This window comes from Schistocerca nitens, chromosome 5 (genome assembly GCF_023898315.1).
Source record: "Schistocerca nitens isolate TAMUIC-IGC-003100 chromosome 5, iqSchNite1.1, whole genome shotgun sequence".
Classification (NCBI taxonomy): Eukaryota; Metazoa; Arthropoda; class Insecta; order Orthoptera; family Acrididae; genus Schistocerca; species Schistocerca nitens.
In genome coordinates this window covers 821321049-821342982 of record NC_064618.1, presented here as the reverse complement: position 1 = coordinate 821342982, position 21934 = coordinate 821321049, and the positions used below count along the sequence as shown (strand labels likewise).

At 42.4% G+C, this 21934-nt stretch overlaps 1 protein-coding gene across 1 annotated transcript in view; it reads right to left on the bottom strand.

Annotated features, from left to right (window-relative positions):
* Positions 1-599: 599 nt before the first annotated feature.
* Positions 600-21934, bottom strand: part of LOC126259984 (protein adenylyltransferase Fic-like) — a 91781-nt gene continuing 70446 nt past the window's right edge. Inside the window, exon 4 of the mRNA XM_049957116.1 lies at positions 600-2277. Coding sequence (XP_049813073.1) covers positions 1755-2277 — 523 coding nt within the window. The 3' untranslated portion in view covers positions 600-1754. The remainder of the gene's footprint in view (positions 2278-21934) is intronic.

Here is a 21934-nt window from a genome sequence, read left to right as displayed (position 1 = left end):
CGATTCAGAATGCTATGAGGGGTAGTGGGGTTGTTGGTTGAGGTGATGGATATAATTAAATAGAGTGCAGTGGACGGCATCAGTCACCAAATCAGATTCTGATCTGCACAAATTCTACAATCCCCCCCATATAACCACTGGATACTAATTGTCCTTGGGTCATTTACAGGCATAGCAACCAAGTGAGGTGGCACCATAATAAGACGCTAGACTTCCATTTGACACAAATCTGGGCTTCAGCTCACTTTCTAACGACCTCAATGTTTAACCCCAGCTTTCTTCCTCTTGATCAGTACTAGACCATGTAATTTAGTAAAAGTGGAAGATATAGCTCTTGAAGAATTTCATTTAGATTAGATTAAAAGTAAATTTCAAAAAGACTCTTAAAGTAAGTTTTACTTACCAATTTTTTTCTGAATGCAAAATGTGCTTGAAAATGCCTACTGGAAAGGATAAGTATTGAGGGAGGGACACACACACACACATACACACGCACACACGCGCGCGCACACACACACACACACACACACACACACACACACACACACACACACACACACAGACAGAGAGAGAGAGAGAGAGAGAGAGAGAGAGAGAACTTTGTTGCATTCTTTAATTAATTTTTTGAAATATATTTGCAAGAGTATTCGATGTCATTGTCCAACAAAAACAAGTGGATCACCATCTAGGTATCTGTAAATGTTCTCAAATATTGTGGCTACATAATCTCCAGAATTAATCACACTTACAAAACCATATGTCTGAGGTTAGATCATGTTTAAGAAGGGCAGGAATCATTAAACAATACATTCATATGATACTACACATTATTTCCAGTATGCTGTAAAACAAAAATGGATATGATAGATAAGAAATATAATGGCATTTCCAAGTTATTTATATAATTCCTTTCGTTTTGGACTCCTCCTTTGCTGGGATGACCTCCTTGAGAAGTTTTCTTGTACAGCCCTTACAATAATGGCTAAAAGCTGAGGTTAGTGTTTTATGCTATCACAAAAAAAGGATTTGGATGTGCTAATTTGACATACAAAAACAATGATAGTATCACAGACACAATAAAATTATCTTTGGCACATGAGTGATGGTATTTTACACTGGCAAATGTGCTTAAAAATAAATAAACTGCTTCATAAGTACATTATTAAATAACTACAAGTATACTGGTGGTCTTAACCACATCACAGTTTAAGATTTTTAAGTCTTCATAATTTATGTGCTGTAAATTGTAATACTGATGTAAGTTATCAGGTAAGGACAACAGTTTCTTAGAAACTTATTTTAGCACACTCGTTCTTTGTGCGTAAAATGAATTACAACTAAACAACATCTAAGAGATTGTTAAACTTTCAATTCTGAACAGCTCTCAGATCATGTGATTTAAAAAGTTCACTACTGGGCATAGAAAATGCATTGTCGTATATCCCAGCACACAGCTGTAACAGTAAAAGTATCACACTGATTCTTATAAAATATATTTTCTGTAGAATGTGTACACAAAAGAGCCTTTCATGTAAAACCTGATGAATACAGACAAGACGGCAGTGCTTTACCTGTGAAAGTCCTGCAAATAACAGTTCTGTCTAATGAAAGTTACTCAGAAGCAGTCATGGAAAAAGTTTGTCCTGAAGACTGAAAACAATTATTGGAAAATAAATACATAAATAATAATAAGCTTTGAGATAAAAGGCAATGCTGCCAGAAGTGTTCTTGGCTAGATCTATTTTCAATTTTTATTATAGTTCAATAATTCGACTTCTCTGTTTTTGTTCCAATGCAGGTAACTCTGCTGCATACTCACTTGTAGCCCACAAAAATAAATCTAACGTGTGTTCAGTACATTCTGCAATGAAGCGCACAAATGGACGAACATCTCCATCATTTGCTAGTTCTAAATATTGATAGTATTTCTGCCTGTCTTGCTTTGGAATAATAACAGGTGGATAGCCAGCCTGCATAAGAATTGCATTCATTAACAACCTGGATGTCCTCCCATTACCATCAGTAAAAGGATGGATGTGAACAAGTTTGTAATGTGCCAGAGCTGCATAACGGATAGGATGCATATGAGCAGCTTGTTCTGAATTCAACCACTGTGCAAATTCTTCCATCAAAACTTGAATTTCATGTGGTCCTGGAGGTACATGGCCACCAACATATACTTGTGTCCGACGGAACGTCCCTGCTTCAACAGGATCCACAAAACCCATTACTCTGCGATGAATTTCCAAGATATCCTTTACAGTTACTGCTCCAAGCCTGTAAACAAAAAAAGGTCTTTATTACAGTGGACATTAGGTAAGTTACATTCCCAGATTATTTTGTGTATTGGCTGGGAGAGGCAACGGCAGTGGGTAAAGTGCTCCTGAGAAGGCATCGTTGAAACCTAGATTATCTAGACCTTTAGAGCAGCATGCCTCCAACATATCACCCAACAATGGTGCAGAATAGTTGGGACTTTGCCTGATGACACTCTCAACTAAAAGTCTCTTCAAGCATTGGGCAGGCTACACTCATGTGCCAGTCTCTCCAAATGAATATACCATTAGTGTAACAGCTATTCCCATGGAGTGGGATTGAGTGCCATATTTAGTAGCTGTGGCTGTTAGCACTTTATGTTGATCTGCCAGGATATTTTCTCTAATCTAATGTTGAAATAATTTATTTATAAAAAGAAAAGACACTGAAGAGTTTTTGCTACTAGTATTATGACTTGAAATACACATCTATTTATTAAGCTCTTAATAGAAACAATATAATCTTTCATATATCAAAGTTCTTGTGATTTCTGTGGTATTTTTAACACACTGACTGCCACATGCTTAATGATAGATTTTTCACTGCCAGCGGCCACACGGCAGCTATGAGGTTGATTAGCACATACAGAGCTGCAGATATAACTCACAGGTTGTTCGTTTTAACTTGAGACAACTAAATATTCTGTAAATGATGCACTGTATGAAAAAATGTTCTATGTGAAAAGTTAATATTATTAAAGGAGACATCGATTTGTGCTACAACTGGCCACCTTCTAACCATCCCTCCTGCACGGATGGGGTCAGCTTTGCCCATTTCTATGGTGTCTTCAGATTCCACTCCAAAAAATAAGTATGGTTTACTCAAACCAATATTTCACAATAGATGGTGCTGTAACTGACAAATATCAAGTGTGCCTGTTGCTGCAATTAAGAATCAATGTAACTGAATGTACATTTCACTTATGATGTAAATGTAAACCATTATGTTGTAATGGTTGAAACTTAGGTTTGAAATTTACTTTAGTGTTGCAGATTTGATTGCACACTGCAGTATGGTAAGCTGTTTCAATATCTGGTTAGAAACTACACCCAATGTGATGCAGGAACAAAACTGTGGATATAATAGTTTACAGATCCCATTTGGATGCTTGATATTGGTGAGTCCCCTTGCCTCTTACCATAGGTGTACTTGATGACGATGAGTTCCCTCACCTCGCACCTTAACTGGAATTCACAATAAATGCTCAAACTGACAACCTTCCATTTGCATACATTTATTAGCTCATGTGTGGAATGCATGTACACAATTTAACAGCATTGTGAATTACATATATGGTGAAAATCAAGGGCCTCATCAAAAGCAGGCACACCAATGATGGGAGGCAAGGGGACTCATCAATAAAAGCATCCTGATGAGAACAGAAAATGAGTACATCTATGTTGTTATTCTTAAATGTAGTTTCTATCCGAACACTGAAGCAGCTAACCACACTGCACTGTACGATCAAATTCGCAACACTAAAGCAAATTTCAAACATAAATAACTGTCAGAACATAAAGGTTCACATTTACATTATAAATGAACTACAGAATCAAATGCTTTGGTTCTTCATTGCAAAAACAGAGACACTTGATACCTATCAATAACAGCACCAGCTACCATGAATGGGAAACAGTGGTTTGAGTAAACTGTTCATATGTTTTGGTGCATAATCCGATTATGCAATAAAAATTATGGGTTCCCATTTGAAAATACATAGCTGACCTTTCCCACACAGTGGTGGTGGTTGGGTGACAGCCAGCTGTAGCAGAGACTACTGTCCATTATATTAACTTTTGACCTAGAACTTTTTTTGTACAATGAATCATTTTTGAGATATTTAGTTGTTTCAAAGTTACAACAAAAAACCTAAATACAGCAAATTCAACTATAATGTAGGGAGGTGACTCAAAGCATGTTTGGGGTGCATAAAAAATGGGCTGGAATAGTGACAACATGACATTGGTTCATGAAAGGTACATGAAGTACCCTCCCCCTCACCACATATCCTATGGGGATTTGCAAAGTATAGATGAAACTGATTTCATCTTCCAACAGGACAGTGGTACTAACAATAAATATGTTGTGGATTTGTGGAACATCCACAGCAGAATACCGGCTGTGGAGACTTCAAAACTGCAGAATACATTAATAAATGCTTTCAAAGAGTACCTATTTCTGGGGTGAAGGAGATGGCAGTAATTATGTCGGGCAATAAACCAAAGACAGTGTGCTTTGTGTTTTATTTACAACAATAAGCATAAAATTGAATCATGAGCCATCTTTGAACACTGAGACTGTTTCAGTAATTCATTCCTGCACAACCTTCATGTGAGAAACCTCAGCTTTCAAGTACATTCAAACAATGTTATATAATACATATTTGACCACAGGTACTATTAAAAGAAAATCCAGTTATCAGTATACTTGCCACACTTTTATTTTATTTTTTTAGTCTTTCAATTTTAAGTGTTTATGTACTTCATATGTAAAATAAATACTACAGCATCTACAAGTGACTTTGCCTTTTCTTGTCAACACAGTGACTTGATCCTAAAGCAGCTCCAAAGCCAAAAGTCTAGATATTCAAATAAATGTTACCCTCAAAGAATGTCAAGAAAGAATAGAGATATGTATGCGGTAAACTACAAGGCTACTGAAAAGAAAAGAACTAATGCCTACTATATTTATGGGAATACAATCAAAGATTTATATCTGTCTGTCTCTCTATCTCTCAGAGATAAAAAAATATTTCATTCTTCTCCCCTTCCCTACGAGTAACATTTATTATTATTATTATTATTCTTTACATTCTCAGACGTTAAGGCTGGTTAAAAATGGAAAGTGACACGGACCTTGAATTATCATTATCATTATTATTATTATTATTATTATTATTATTATTATGAGTCCTCAATTATTGTTAGGAATATCTTCCCCCATAGTTTTTACTCTCTACTGCTCCCTCTAGTACCAAGGCAGTTATTCACAGATATCTTAAGACATGTCCTATCATCCCATCCCTTCCTGCTACCTGGTAAGGGTCCCACACTAATGTGCAGTGCTTAAGTCCTGGTCCAACAAGAATTTTGTAAGCTGCCTCTTTCACCGATGAATGACGTTTTCTAAACTTTCTTCCAATGAATTTCATTCTTGCAACTGCTTTTCCTGTAATATCGTCATTCCACTTTAGGTTATTCCAATTTGCCACTAATAGCATAATTGTTAAGTAGTGAATTTCTTCACCTATTTAGGAATGATACATTACATTTATTTACGTTCAGGGTTGACTGATACACCCTGCGCTAATCATTGATCATCTGCAGGTCTTCCTGCAATTTTCTACAGTCTTCAGAAGCATTGAAGCCTTCCTATAAACAAGAGTGTCAACCACAACAATTCCCAAGGAGCCTCTGAAATTATCTACCAGATTATCAACATAAACTGTAAACAGAAATGGCCCTGTAACATTCCCTTAGAATACGCGCAAAATTTCGTTTCATCAGTCAATTTTATTCTATTAGGAGGAATGTGTCGAGTACTGTCTGCATGGAGGTCATGAATCCCGTCACAAATCTGTTCTGATGGTTGGTAAGCTTGTATTTTGTTCATTAAACGACAGTGCAGAACTGTCTCAAATGTCTTCCAGAAGTGAAGGAACATGGCTTCAACCTATGCACTAATGTCTTCAGTGCTCTGAATATCAAGGATGAACAGAGTGAGCTGAGCTTCACAACATCAGTGTTGGCAGAATCCGTGTTGATTTTTTTTTTGTAAAGGAGATTTTCATTCTCCAAAAACGTTATAGTACATGGAGAAGATCCACGATTCTACAACAGATTTACACCAACACTACAGGCCTATAATCATGCGCATCTGTCCTATGACCCTTCTTGGAAACAGGAATAACATGTGCTCCAGTGACCTATACTAAACTACTGCTTGAACGGGAGCAAGTTTTTTTGCATAATCTCTGTAAAATCTCACAAGTCTCTCATTTGGTCCAGATGCTTTTCCACTACTAAGTGATGATAGTTGCTTTTCTATTTTGTGATCACTTACCTTTATATCCACCATTTTGGTGTTGATGTGATGACTGAAAGGAGGAACCACATTACAATCTTATGCAGTGAAACAGTTTCGGAAGACCAAAGCCATTATTTTGGCCTTCTCTCTCCTTTCTTCCACATTGGTGCCAGTACGGCTATTGCGTGACCACATAAATGGTTTTGATCCGTTTACTGATTTTACATAAGACCAAAACTTCTTGAGGCTTTTACTCAGATCAGTTTGCAATTTCGCAAAAATTTCTATTAAAATATTCAACAGCAATAAACCACCTGCTTCCTGTGATACTTTGGTTACACAGAAGTTTTTGTATGTAGCATCCATATGTACATACTGACAAGATCAAAATGATTTAGAAGTGTTTGGGTTTCTAATTGGTCATAAATAACTGCAAGGTTATATTATGTTTCACACTGCTAATATTACTCACAGTCTGTTGACGATTTGTTTTAAATGGATGCATTTAAATCTGAGATCACTTGGAATTTGGTTTATACAACACAGCCTCATAATACTACTAGTAACGTTCCACACTCTAGTAAAGTTACCTAACCGGACTATGGCACTTATTTCTTCAAATAATTCTAATACTACATTTAACAAATGGGAACTCCAGGATGGAATTAACAAACACACACACACACACACACACACACACACACACACACACACACACATGATCACAGTATTTGCCTGAGAGAGAGAGAGAGAGAGAGAGAGAGAGAGAGAGAGAGTGTGTGTGTGTGTGTGTGTGTGTTTGTTAATTCCATCCTGGAGTTCCCATTTGTTAAATGTAGTGCTGTGTGTGTGTGTTGTTTCCTCTATCTGCAACTCAGCGTCTCCGCTATACTATGGTGAGATGGTGAGTAGCAACTATCCTTTTCATAATATTAATGCTACATGTATTTGCTTTCGTTTACCTGAAGAATCATTACTGTAAATTATATCATGAATGCAGCACAAAATTGTTATTGAAAAAGTAAAATAAGGGGAACGCTCTCCAGACTAGTCAATACTACACAAACCTCTTCCTCTCTGCAGACCTACTGCAAACACTTTCTTTTGAACTTCCTTACTATAGTAAAGACTTGGTCTTCCCCTAAAACTCCACACCCTCCATTACCAAATCGATTCCTTGAAGCTTCAAATTCCGTCTTATCAACTGATCACTTCTTTTAATCAAGTTGTGCCATTAATTTCTCCAGTTTGATGCACTACCTCTTCATTAGCTGTCAAATCTACCCATATACTCTGCATTCTCCTGTAGCCCAACATTTCAGGACCTTCTACTCTTTCCTTGTTTATAATCCACATTTCTCTTTCGTGCAAGGCTACACTCCAAACAAATACAATACTTTAAGAAAATATTTTCTAATTCTTAAATTTACATTTGATGCTAATATATTTCTCTTTTTCGCAAGTTTTCTTTCTATTGGCAGTTGGCATTTATATCACCTCTACTTTGGCAATCACCAGTTATTTTACTGCCTAAATAGCTAAACTACTTCATCGCTTCCATAATTTAATAGCTTCAGCATCAACTGATGTTATTTGACTACGGTACACTCCAGAAGAAGGGCAGCAACATTTTCAGTGTTTGTGAGACAACAGTTCTGGATGTGAATGGCTGGCCTGCTCTTGTAACATTAATCCATATAAACTGGCTACGTTGGTACTGCAAACAGCTGAAAGCAAATGGAAACTACAACTGTTATGATCCTCTGGACTGAAACAAAGGTACCTCTGCTTGTAGATATATTCCTATAAAGGCTGCTGTATCCTGTTACTAGTGTAAGTACGAGTGTGAGTGTGCCAAGTATAGCATCGTCACACATGTGTACTTAAATCAATCACCAACCGTATCAACGTGGACTGCTACAATAGTTTCCAGTTGAACATCTACAAGCAGTAAAAGCCTAACCATATAGTTCACATTTCTTGAAGAATAAAAAGGTACGTATGGAGCAGACAATATCATTGTTTTAACACACAGCCTAACTGTGTAACACTTATTTCACTGTGAAGTTGATACATTGTCGTCGTTCTAAGCAACACAGGTTCCTTGTCTGAAACTCGGCCGTGGACTGATTGTCTCATGACCAAGAATTGGGCCCTTGTATATCCTCACAATAAGAAGTACTGAAACTACACACTGTTTCAAGATTAATTTACAGAAATTACAGTTAAAACGTAACTCATTAAATTAAGTGAATACATTGGAAAATTAATTTTTTTTAACAGTTTCTTCTACTATTAGAGCTACGCTGAATTATTTGTTTAAATGATGAAATTAACAGATATCATTATGCAAACAATACTTTTGACAAAACTGTTAATTACTTTGTAATTAATGAAGGGCTGGCTTTGCTAACATGTTTTCGAATAGAGCCAAATAGATACTTTAAGATTACTAGTAATCATCTTCAAAATGTTTATAATTAGTATAGAATTTATATTTGTTTAGAAGTCAACAATAGAATTTAAGTTACGAAAAAATTACTGATTTCACCCTATAACAAAAGTATTAACGAACAGTAGTTGAAATAACTTAGAAAATTAATTATATACATAAAACTAAGCAGAAAATTAGATCTGGTGTTAAATTGTTTAAAACCGAGGCCAACTTTTCTATTTTATGAAAAGCAGATTATAATCTTGTATGTTAATGATAGTTAAAAGTGAAAAAATGAAGAGGGGAAGTAAAAATATCCCGCTTGTTTCCATTATTATTCACAGGTTTATGAATAAAGCCATATTAGTGTTACCTGGATCGGGGAAGCTTATGAAAAACGACTCAGATTGCATTTTTTGGCTTTCGGTATGTCAGACTCAAATTTGGGCAAAGCCTTATTCCTCTCATGGACTCCACCTAAGATGTAACAATAACTGTGTCAGCTTTCTCCTTTACAAGAACTGGCAGCTCTCACTTCTGATCACATGTGCAGTTTATTTTCCAACTACCATCACAAACAAATGCATGTCACAGATGTGCAAGTTGAATTCTACTGATGCCACAAGAAACCAAACCAGTCATGCAGGGCTTGGGTAGCCGAACTTCACAGCCCTAGCTGTAAGTGTCAATACATTACTGATACCCATAATTTTTTTAAGGGTGCAAAACTGCTACGGTCATTAGCGCCCGGTCCGTGACTTATGAAACAGTAAAAAACCGCAATTGAAAGCCAGCAGCAATGGGACGGAAAGTCATAAAATTTGAGAAACTAAAAACAGAAGGAAGGCTTAAAAATTCACTACAGAAAGGGGTTGGTTGTCCCCAAAAAAAGCTTCAAATGACTGACGTCATTTCACTGGCACTAATAAACTTGAGAACGCGGTCGGCTGAGCGCGTGTCATCTGCTAAAATCGACGATATATCAGGCGATAGCTGTAGACGGGAGCGTAACGGATTAAAATAGGGGCACTCAATTAAAAGGTGTCTTACCGTCCACAGCTGAGAGCAGTGGGGACAGAGTGGGGGAGGATCGCCGCTTAAAAGATGTCGATGGCTAAAAAGACAGTGCCCTATCCAGAGTCTAGTTAAAATTACCTCCTCCCGATGACGCGTTCGGGAGGAGAGGTCCAAGCACAAGGAAGAGCTTTCACGTCCCGCAATTTATTATGGGGAAGTGTCGACCTATGCGCGTGCCATAAATGAACAACACGACGACATAAAACGCTCCGTAGATCGGCGAAGGGAATCGATTGAATAGCTGGCCGAAGAAGAGAGACTGCAGCCTTGGCTGCAATATCGGCCGCCTCATTTCCACAGATACCAACGTGTCCCGGGAGCCAGAGGAACGCCACCGAGACGCCCCCCAAGTGGAGCAAGCGCAGACAGTCCTGAATCCGGTGGACCAGAGGGTGCACAGGATAAAGAGCTTGGAGACTGAGGAGAGAGCTGAGAGAATCTGAGCAGATAACGTACTGTATCCGCTGATGGCGGCGGATGTAGTGGACAGCCTGGAGAACAGCGTAAAGCTCCGCAGTATACACCGAACACTGGTCGGGAAGCCGAAAGTGATTTGGGGTGTCGCCAACAATATAGGCACTCCCTACACCTAACCATGTTTTCGAGCCGTCGGTGTAAATAAATGTGGCGTTCGTCATTTGTGCACATAGAGCAGCAAATGCCCGACGATAAACAAGTGAAGGGGTACCATCCTTGGGAAATCGACAAAGGTCACGGAGCAGGCAAATCCGGGGACGGAGCCAAGGCGGTGCTGTACCCCAAGTTGTCAAGAAGGTTTTAGGAAAGCGGAAGGAAAGAGAATGGAGCAGATGACGGAAGCGGACTCCCGGTGGTAGTAGGGAGGAGGGGCGGCCTGCATACCCTACATCAAAGGAGGCGTCGAAAAAAAGGTCATGGGCTGGATTAGCAGGCATGGAAGACAGATGGCTAGCATAACGACTCAGAAGGACTGCTCGCCGATTGGACAGTGGGGGCTCAGCAGTCTCAATATAAAGGCTTTCCACAGGGCTGGTGTAAAAAGCTCCGGACACTAAACGTAATCCAAGGTGGTGGATAGAGTCGAGACGCCGAAGAATAGACAGCCGAGCAGAGGAGTAGACTATGCTTCTATAGTCCAATTTCGAGCGCACTAAGGCGCGATAGAGGCGGAGAAGGACTACTCGGTCCGCTCCCCAGGAGGTACCATTCAGGACATGGAGGGTGTTAAGGGATCGCAGACAGCGAGCCGAAAGATAGGAAACGTGGGAGGACCAGCACAGTTTTCTGTCAAACATAAGACTCAAGAATTTAGCGACGTTTGAAAACGGAAGGTTGACAGGACCTAGATGTAAGTAGGGCGGAAGAAACTCCTTACGTCGCCAAAAATTAACACAAACGGTCTTACTGGGAGAAAAACGGAAGCCGGTTTCGATGCTCCAAGTGTGGAGGCGATCGAGAGAGCCTTGAAGACGTCGTTCAAGAAGGCTGGTCCGTTGAGAGCTGTAGTAGATCGCAAAATCGTCCACAAAGAGGGAGCCCGAGACATCAGGAAGGAGACAATCCATAATTGGATTGATGGCAATGGCAAACAGTACAACACTCAGCACGGAGCCCTGGGGTACCCCGTTTTCTTGGGAGAAAGTACGGGAGAGAGTAGTGTTCACCCGCACCCTAAATGTGCGCTCTGCCATAAATTCGCGAAGAAAAAGGGGCAGCCGACCTCGAAAGCCCCAAGAGAACAGTGTGCGGAGGATGCTTGTCCTCCAACAGGTATCGTATGCTCTCTCCAGATCAAAAAATATTGCTACTGTTTGGCGTTTCCGGAGAAAATTGTTCATGATATAAGTGGAGAGAGCAACAAGATGGTCAACTGCAGAACGATGCTTTCGGAATCCGCATTGGGCAGGTGTTAAAAGACTGCGGGATTCCAGCCACCACGCTAAACGGTAATTCACCATACGCTCCAAAACCTTACAAACACTGCTCATGAGAGAAATGGGGCGATAGCTAGAGGGGAGATGTTTGTCCTTTCCAGGTTTCGGAACAGGAATGACGATAGCTTCCCGCCATTGTCTGGGAAAAGTACTGTCGGTCCAAATTCGATTATAAAGGCGAAGGAGGTATCGCAGACTATGGGTTGATAAATGCAGCAACATTTGGACGTGGATACCATCCGGTCCTGGGGCGGAGGAGCGAGAAGAAGAGAGTGCATGTTGGAGTTCCCGCATGGAGAAAACAGTATTGTAGCTTTCGCGATTTTGAGAGGAGAAAGCAAGAGGTCGCACTTCCGCTGCACGTTTCTTCGGGAGAAACACTGGCGGGTAATTTGAAGAGTTCGAAATCTCAGCAAAGTGCTGACCCAACGAGTTAGAAATTGTGACGGGGTCCACTAATGTATCATGCGCGACAGTGAGCCCAGAGACTGGGGAGAAACTAGGCACGCCTGAGAACCGTCGAAGCCGACTCCAAACTTCCGAGGAGGGAGTGAAGGTGTTAAATGAGCTAATAAAGAATTTCCAGCTTGCCTTCTTGCTATCGCGGATGACACGACGGAATCGCGCTCGGAACTGCTTACAGCAGATACAGTTGGCCAAAGTAGGATGGTGGCGGAAAACGCGGAGAGCACGTCGCCGCTCACGTATTGCATCACGGCATGCCTCGTTCCACCAAGGAACTGGGGGGCGCCGGGGCAATTCGGAGGTGCGTGGTATTGAATGTTCCGCAGCTGTAAGAATAACGTCGGTAATATGTGTGACCTCATCGTCGACGCTGGGAAAGTGACGGTCAGCGAATGTCGCTAGAGACGAAAAAAGTGTCCAATCAGCTTGGGCAAACTTCCAGCGTCGCGGGAGCATGTATGGCAGTTGAGGCTGCAGTCTAAGGACACATGGAAAGTGGTCACTCGAGTGTGTATCATCAAGGGCGAACCATTCGAAGTGCCGAGCTAGCGGAACAGTACCGACCGCAAGGTCCAAATGAGATAAATTTGTCGTGGAGGCAGACAAAAATGTAGGGACCCCAGTGTTGAGGCAAACTAGATCCACTTGGTGGAAGACGTCTAGCAATAGTGAGCCACGTGGACAAGGATGTGGAGATCCCCAAAGCGGGTGGTGGGCATTGAAGACCCCAACCAGCAAATAGGGGGGGGTGGAAGCTGACCAAGAAGATGAAGGAGATCAGCTCGTGCCGTTGCTGTGGACGATGGAATGTATACAGTACAAAGAGAGAACGTGTATCCGGAAAGGGAAAGACGGACGGCGACAGCTTGGAAGGAAGTGTTTAAATGGATTGGGTGATAATGGAGAGTTTCATGGAGAAGAATCATGAGTCCTCCATGTGCTGGAGTGCCTTCAACAGAGGGGAGATCATATTGGACGGACTGAAAATTAGGGAGAACAAAGCGGTCATGGGGACGCAGCTTTGTTTCCTGAAGACAGAAGATGACCGGCGAATAGGATCGCAAGAGGATCAACAATTCATCCCGATTGGCTCGAATACCGCGGATATTCCAGTGGATAATGGACATAGGGTGAACAGAAAACGGAGGAATGTGACCAAGGTCGCTGTCAACTCAACGACTGCTCAGAGCTTGCGACCGACAGCATGGAATGGCATTCAGCCGAAGGCAGAAGATCCTGATCCATAGGTTGGTCAGGAGCAGCTCCTGCCACAAGCGATCGGCCGGTTGATCGGCCGTCAGCAGTGCGCCTCGGCGACACAGAAGACAGCCGAGGGCGATTTCCGCCAGGTGGTGCTGTAGATGGGACACGCCTTGGCGGAGAAGGAGAGGAACTGGGTTTCTTTGTAGCCTTCTTGGAAGTATGATGTTTAGATGAAGGAGGAACCGATGGTTGGGAAGTTGTGGTACGTAAAAACTCTTCACGAGTATGCTCTTTTTTCGAAGTCTTGGTGTCTGACTTTTTGGCTCGAGATTTAGCACAACCCGATGAAGGGTGAGCCAGAGAGTGGGCAGGCGAAAGTGGTGAGGTTGAACGAGCGATCTTTGCGCTGGCCGATCTGACAACCGTGGTACTAAAGGTGAGGTCGCAAGTCTGCGTGGCCGCCTCCTTTGTTGGCCGAGGAGAAGCAAGGACAGTGCTGTATTTTCCTGTCTGAGGCACGGTGGGCTGTCGACTGGCGAATAATTTTCGAGCAGCAAAGGTCGACACCTTTTCCTTCACTCTAATTTCCTGGATGAGCTTTTCATCCTTAAAAACGGGGCAATCTCGAGAGGAAGCAGCGTGGTCACCCATACAGTTGATGCATCGAGGGGATGGAGGTGGACAAGCACCCTCATGGGCATCCTTGCCACACGTAACACATTTGGCCGGATTGGAACAGGACTGGCTGGTGTGATTGAACCGCTGACACCGATAGCAACGCGTAGGGTTTGGGACGTAAGGGCGAACGGAAATTCTCTCATAGCCCGCTTTGATTTTCGATGGGAGTTGAACTTTGTCAAATGTCAAGAAGACAGTGCGGGTTGGAATGATGTTCGTGTCAACTCTTTTCATAACCCTATGAACAGCCGTTACGCCCTGGTCAGACAGGTAGTGCTGAATTTCTTCGTCAGACAATCCATCGAGGGAGCGTGTATAAACGACTCCACGCGAGGAATTTAAAATACGGTGCGGTTCCACCCGGACAGGGAAGGTGTGTAGTAGTGAGGTACGCAGCAATTTTTGTGCCTGGAGGGCACTGACTGTTTCTAACAACAGGGTGCCATTCCGTAATCTGGAACAAGACTTTACAGGACCTGCAATTGTGTCGACACCTTTCTGAATACTGAAAGGGTTGACCGTGGAGAAGTCGTGACCTTCGTCAGACCAAGAAACAACAAGGAACTGTGGCAACGATGGAAGAACTGTCTGTGGCTGAGACTCAGTGAACTTACGCTTGTGAGCAGACATAGTGGAAGGTGAGGAAACCATTGCGGAAGAATCCCCCACGATTACCGGCGTCTCCGATGGCGCGCTCCTCCCTTGTGGGGGCCCTCTCTGAGGGCACTCCCGCCTTAGGTGATTGTTCACACCTCAGGTCACACCTCCCGACAAACGGACGGAGGGACCAATCGGCACTTTCGGAAGGTATCAGCTCGGGTAATCACCCCTCCCTGGGCCTAGCCGTTACCAGGGGGTACGTACGTGTCCTACCTGTCTACCCGGGGCGGGGAATTACGCGTTACCCCGTCACCGGCTACGCATGGAAGTGCGTGGGTCGGCCTTCAGACATGCACAGGGAGGAAAAAAGGGAAAGGGAAAGGGAAAGGGAAAGGGAAAGGGAAAGGGAAAGGGAAAGGAAAGAAGAGGGGTCTCAAACGCCGCAGCGGAGAAAAGTGCAAAGAGAAGGGGGAAGGAAAAGAGAAGGACAGAGGAAGGACGAAGACTTGCAAGTATAGAAAGCAAGGAATTTGTAACAGTTTCGAGCGTCCGTCTCCGGACGTAGGCACAAACCATACTCCCAGAGGGGGAGAAAGGGAAGGAAAGAGCCAGAGGTGAGGGGGGGGGGGGGGAGAAGATGGGGGACAGGGAAGGATGCGGAAAGGGAGGGTATGCAGCCCGGAAAGGAAGGAGGGCCACATTAGCTCGGGGTCCCGTGCTCGCTACACACGTATCCACAAAAGAGTTGTGGACCCCCTGGGGGATGATACCCATAATGACCCTTATGCAGACTCTATGGGGCACGACACAGTTATCTGTTAAGCTCCAAACAAGGAAGTGCGCAAGGAGGCTTTATTCTGCAAAAACCCCTGGTTGCAGAATTTTGACAAACAGCACAATCTTTTAAAGTTTCTCAAGCAGTGGGTGACCAAACTGAAGTGTGGGGCGATGTGGCAGTAGTGTCACAAGATGTTCCCACTAGGATGACATATAGCTTGCATGAGGAAGTGCCAGTGGTGGCAGTAAATGTGCGGGCCCAGCAGCAAGAAGTCACAACCATTACAGCACCAGTGTTAGCATTCTCTAGCATTCTCTGTTTCTGTCTTGTCCAGTACGAACATACTGGACTACTTGTAATGTTTGCCAGAAGAAAGGCCACATCAACCTCCACGTGTAATTCACTGAAGGATGCTCAGGATATGGACATGGGTGAAACCGTGAATCCAATGCTTATGACCACTCCAAAGTTGTTTATTGAGTTAAGGATTTTTTAGCAAGTGCTCCAGCTACATGTCAACAATGGTGCTGCAGTGTCATTTGAGTTTAGGCTTGCACCATTTTGATAATGGCCACATGGAAGCTGGGCAGCTATAACAAACAGAACATTGTACTGCTGGGACAATTGATGGCACTTGCCTCTTACAAGTCAGTGCTTCATTCTATTATATTTTTGGTCGCTGCTGATGCCGGTGCTGAGAACTTGTTCAGGATGGGTACATTTCAGGTATTTGGATTTTCTGACGCAGTTCACTGTGTGTCCAATAAGACACTTACACAGAGCTTTCGGCCACAGACTTCATCAGAAAAAGAGAAACACACACCATTCATGTACACAAGCAACCACACCTCACACACACATGACCACCAACTCCGGCAGCCTGAGTCAGAATGCAGTTATCACATAGGATGGAAGTAACAGTCTGGAGGAGGGAGGGAAGGGAAAGAGAGAATTATTACACATGCGTAGAGGAAGAGAGTGGAATGCTGCCTGGCAGATTGTGCAGGCAATAGAGCAATAACAGAAGGTTGTGGGGCAGGAAAGGAGTAGGGAAAGATGGGCAGTTGCATTGCAGAGGGTGGCTAACAAGGAGGGTGGGAGATGAGGATGGGGAGGAGATGATAGGACAGAGGACATGGAAACTGTTGATTGGAGGGTGTGAGGACAGTATGTTACCATAGGTTGAGGCCGGAACGATTATGGGGGTGGAGAATATGTTGTAAGGATAACTTATCTGCGCAACTCAGAAAAGCTGGTGGTGGAAGGGAGGATCCAGATGACTTGGGTGGTGACGTATCCATTGAAATCCAGCATGTTATGTTCAGCTGCAAGTTGTGCCACAGGGTGGTCTACTTTGCTCTTTGCCACACTTTGGTAATGGCCGTTCATCCTGGTGGACAGCTTGTCGGTAGTCATAACAACATACAAAGCTGTGCAATGATTGCAGCAGAGGTGGTAAATGACATGGCTGCTTTCACAGGTAGCCTGGCGCCTAATGGAGTAGGATAAAACTGTGACAGAATTGGAATACGAAATGCTGGATGGGTGGATCGGGTAGGTCTCGCATTTGGGTCTTCGACAGGGAAATGATCCTTGTGGAAAGGTGTTGGGATTGGAAGTGGCATAGGGATGGACTAGGATGTTGTGGAGGTCGGGTAGACAACAGAAAACCACTTTAGCAGGGTGAGCAGGATCTCAGTTAGGATGTCCCTCATTTTAGGACATGATGATAGGTAATCAAAGCCTTGGAGAAGGATCTGGTTCAGTTATTCCAGTCTGAGTGGTACTGGGTGACGAAGAGGGCACACCTTTGTGGCTGGTTCTTGGAGGTAGTGGGAAGATGGGGAAATGGCCCAGAAGATCTGTTTGCAGACTAGGTGTGGGGAATAGTGCCTGTCTGTGAAGGCCTTGATGAGGCCCTCAGCATACTGAGCAAAGGAGTTCTTTTCAATGTAGATACACTGTCCCCAAGTGGCCAGACTATATGGGAGAGATTTTTTGGCGTGAAAGGGATGACAGCTGTTGAAATGCAGGTACTGTTGGTGGTTGGAGGGTTTAATGTGGACAGAGAGGCAGATGGAGCCACCAGAGGGGAGGAAGTCAACATATAGGAAGGTAGCACACTGGGTTGAGGAGGACAAGATAAAGTGGATGGGAGAGTAGGTGTCGAGGTTGTGAAGGAAAGGACTGTGGCCAAGAGCAAACTAGGTCACCCTGTGGCACAACATGCAGCTGAACATAACATGCTTGATTTCAATGGCTGCTTCATTACACGAGCCCCTCCACTAACAGCTTTTCTAAACTGCACAGATGGGAGTCATCCTTACAGCACATTCTCTACTGGCATAATTATCCTAGCCTCAATCTACGGTAACAGACTGTCCCCAAACCCTCCACCCAACAGTTTCCACCCCTACGTCTTATCATCGCCTCCCCATTTGTATCTCTCACCTTGTTTATTTGTAAAGTTCTGTCAATGCATCTGCCCTTCTTTCCCTGCTCCTTTCCCTTTCTGCTCCTTTTTTTCCACATCTCCTTGCCCCACAACACTCCCTGCACCACAACCTCCTGACTCTGCACTGTTGGCAGTCTAGGCCCTGCATATTCCACCTGACAGCATTTCTCTCTCTCCCAACTGTACAGTAGTATCCCTTCCCCTTCTCTGCCCCCTGCAGATTGCTGCTTGCATCCCACGTGATGTTGCATTCCAGTCCAATATGCTGGAGTTGGCAGATGTGTGTGCATGAGGGGTGTGTGTGTGTGTGTGTGTGTGTGTGTCGTTTACTGACAAAGGCTGTGGCTGAATGCTTTGTGTATGTGTCTTTCAATGGTGCCTGTCTGCAACTTTATGTGTCATCTTTATGGTAAGTAGTGGCCTATCTTTTCCTACATTGTTGATATTCCTATCTGGAGTTTCCATTGTTTAACTGGCTCCATTTACAGGCCACCCGACTTGAATGATACATTACTAACAGTCCAAAGAAAGCTTTAGTCTCATTACAAACAGGAGCCACACTCATATAATTATAGTTGGTGGTGACTTCAATATACCCCTGATATGTGACCAACATTCAAATGAATGTAGGTTGTGGTAGTTATGCAGAGATGAAGACGCTTGCACAGGAGATACTAACATGGAGAGCTGCATGAAAATACTCTTCTGACTGAAGATGACGGTGATGGTGGTGGTGGTGATGATGATGGTGATGATGATGATGATGATGATGATGATGATGATTATGATGAAGACTACATCTACATCTACACCTACTTCTACATGAATTCTCTGTGAACCACTGTGAAGTGCATGGCAGAGGGTATGTCCTGTTGTCAAAGTTATTAGGGTTCCTTCCTATTCCATCCATTTATTGATGTGGGCAGAATTATTGTTTAAATCCCTTAGTGTATATTGTAATTATTCTAATTTTGTCCTCATGATCCTATGTGAGTGATATGTATTCCTAATCATTTAAAGCCGGTTCTCAAAATTTTGCTAATAGCCTTTCTCGGGATAGTTTATGTCTCTTTTCAAGAGTCCGCCAGTTCTGTTTCTTCAGTATCTCTGCGACACTCTCCCACAGGTTAAACAAACTTGCGACCATTCGTGCTGCCCTTGTCTGTATATCTTCAATATCCCCTGCTTGTCCTATTGTCCACTTGGACAATATTCTAGAATGGGTCAGACAAGTGATCTGTAAGCAATCTCCTTTGTAGATCCATTACACTTCCTCAATATTCTATCAATAAATCGAAGTCTACCACCTGCTTTACTCTTGACTGAGCCAACATGACCATTACATTTCATATTGCTACAAAGTACTTGAATGAGTTGGCTGATACCAACTATGACTCACTGATATTATAGTCATAGGATACTACCTTTTGTGGAGTTCAAATATAATTCGTCATTGAGGTAAGCTGATTCAGTTTTTCGGGTGGGCTGAGGGACGACATTAAGATATGCATGGGGCACAGCTGCACATTTATTGTCCTGGAGTCAGTATCCCAAACAGACTAGAGTCAGTACACATGGTACAGCAGCATGTTTGTTGTCCAAACTTCACCAGCTGTGTCCTTACTGTGTGCAGTGATGAAGCACAAAACTAAGTTTTATATTAAATATTATTCAGAGCAAATTGTGTGCAAATCAAAGAACACTGTATAACAAGAACCATCCAAATGAAATACAGTTGTTTAGACACTGATCTCACATTCAAGAGGGGTACTTTGGTCTCTCTGTCCATGGATTTCACAATCATTTCAGCCAAATGCAGGAATGGTTCCTTCAAGGCCATGGCTGAACAGCTGTCTTATCCTCGTAAAAGCACAATGACATATTTTACACTATTCATTTTCATTGTATTATGTTGACAAATCCTATATCATTGTGAGATGGTCCCTGGGGGAGTGAATGAATGAGTAAATAAATAAATAAATCAAATCAAACCACACTTTGGAGATCATTAAGTTTCAGATGTGAGCTATAATGATGATACGTTATATGTGAAAAAAACTGCAAATACGCAGCGCACTTTTGGTCACCTCAAGCCCTGTTGCCTTTACTGAAAACTTGTGAAAAAAAGTTAGTGTTAAAAGCAAAGAAATCATAGTTTTGTTCATGGTTCCCAGGTATTCCGACTGAAGCAGTCCCAAAACTGTTAAAATGTATGACAACAAAGAACAGCTGCAGTTGCTTTAACAGAGGTGCGACAAGGGGCTAGTTGTTTTTAGTTGTTGTAACAGTTTATCTGTGGTGTCTGGCGGTGACACCACATTATCCACATTAGAAAGTGGTAGTCACGTTGTCAAATGTGTCAGAGAGGTCCGCTCAAGGTACTGGAACTATTCTTTACTCTCATAAAGTCTGTGTCTTTTAAACATCTTACTGATATACTCTTATCTGTAATGCCACTTTCAGATAATATTGTGGACACAACAAATATACAATATTATATAATACTTGGGCATACTCCCGAGGGCATGCACCTTTACTGCTTTACTGTATGGTTAAATGATGATGGCGTCCTCTTGGGTAAAATATTGTGGAGGTAAAATAGTCCCCCATTTGGATCTCTGGGCGGGGACTACTCAGGAGGATGTTGTTATCAGCAGAAAAAAAACTGATGTTCTATGGATTGGAGCATGGAATGTCAGATCCCTTAATCGGGAAGGTAGGTTAGAAAATTTAAAAAGGGAAATGGATAGGTTAAAGTTAGATATAGTGGGAATTAGTGAAGTTCGGTGGCAGGAGGAACAAGACTTCTGGTCAGGTGACTATAGGGTTATAAACACAAAATCAAATAGTGGTAATGTAGGAGTAGGTTTAATAATGAATAGGAAAATAGGAATGCAGGTAAGCTACTACAAACAGCATAGTGAATGTATTATTGTGACCAAGATAGATACGAAGCCCACATCTACCACAGTAGTACAAGTTTATATGCCAACTAGCTCTGCAGATGATAGAGAGATTGATGAAATGTATGATGAGATAAAAGAAATTATTCAGGTAGTGAAGGGAGACAAAAATTTAATAGTCATGGGTGATTGGAACTTGATAGTAGGAAAGGGAAAAGAAGGAAACGTAGTAGGTGAATATGGAATGTGATTAAGGAATGAAAGAGGAAGCCGCCTGGTAGGATTCTGCACAGAGCATGACTTAATCATAGCTAACACTTGGTTCAAGAATCATAAGACAGAGATTTAGGAACTAGGTTTTAAATTTTAAGACATTTCCAGGGACAGATGTGGACTGTGGCCACAATCTATTGGTTATGAACTGTAGATTAAAACTGAAGAAACTGCAAAAAGGTGGGAATTTGAGGAAATGGGACCTGGATAAACTGAAAGAACCAAAGGTTGTAGAGAGCTTCAGGGAGAGCATTAGGGAACGATTGACAAGAATGGGGGAAAGAAATACAGTAGAAGAAGAATGAGTACTTTGAGAGATGAAATAGTGAAGGTAGCAGAGGATCAAGTAGATAGAAAGACGAGGGATAGTAGAAATCCTTGGGTAACAGAACAGGTATTGAATTCAATTGATGAAAGGAGAAAATATAAAAATGCGGTAAATGAAGCAGGCAAAAAGGAATACAAACGTCTCAAAAATGAAATCGACAGGAAGTGCAAAATAGCTAAGCAGGGATGGTTAGAGGGCAAATGCAAGGATGTATTTGCATGAATATCAAGAGCTCAGATGGAAACCCAGTTATAAGCGAGAAAGTAGAAAGTTGGAAGGAGTATATAGAGGTCTACACAAGGGCGATGTTCTCGAGGACAATATTATAGAAATGGAAGAGAATGTAGATGAATATGAAATAGGAGATACGATACTGCGTGAAGAGTTTGACAGAGCACTGAAAGACTTGAGTCGAAATAAGGCCCCGGGAGTAGACAACATCCCTTTAGAACTAATGACAGCCTTGGGAGAGCCAGGCCTAACAA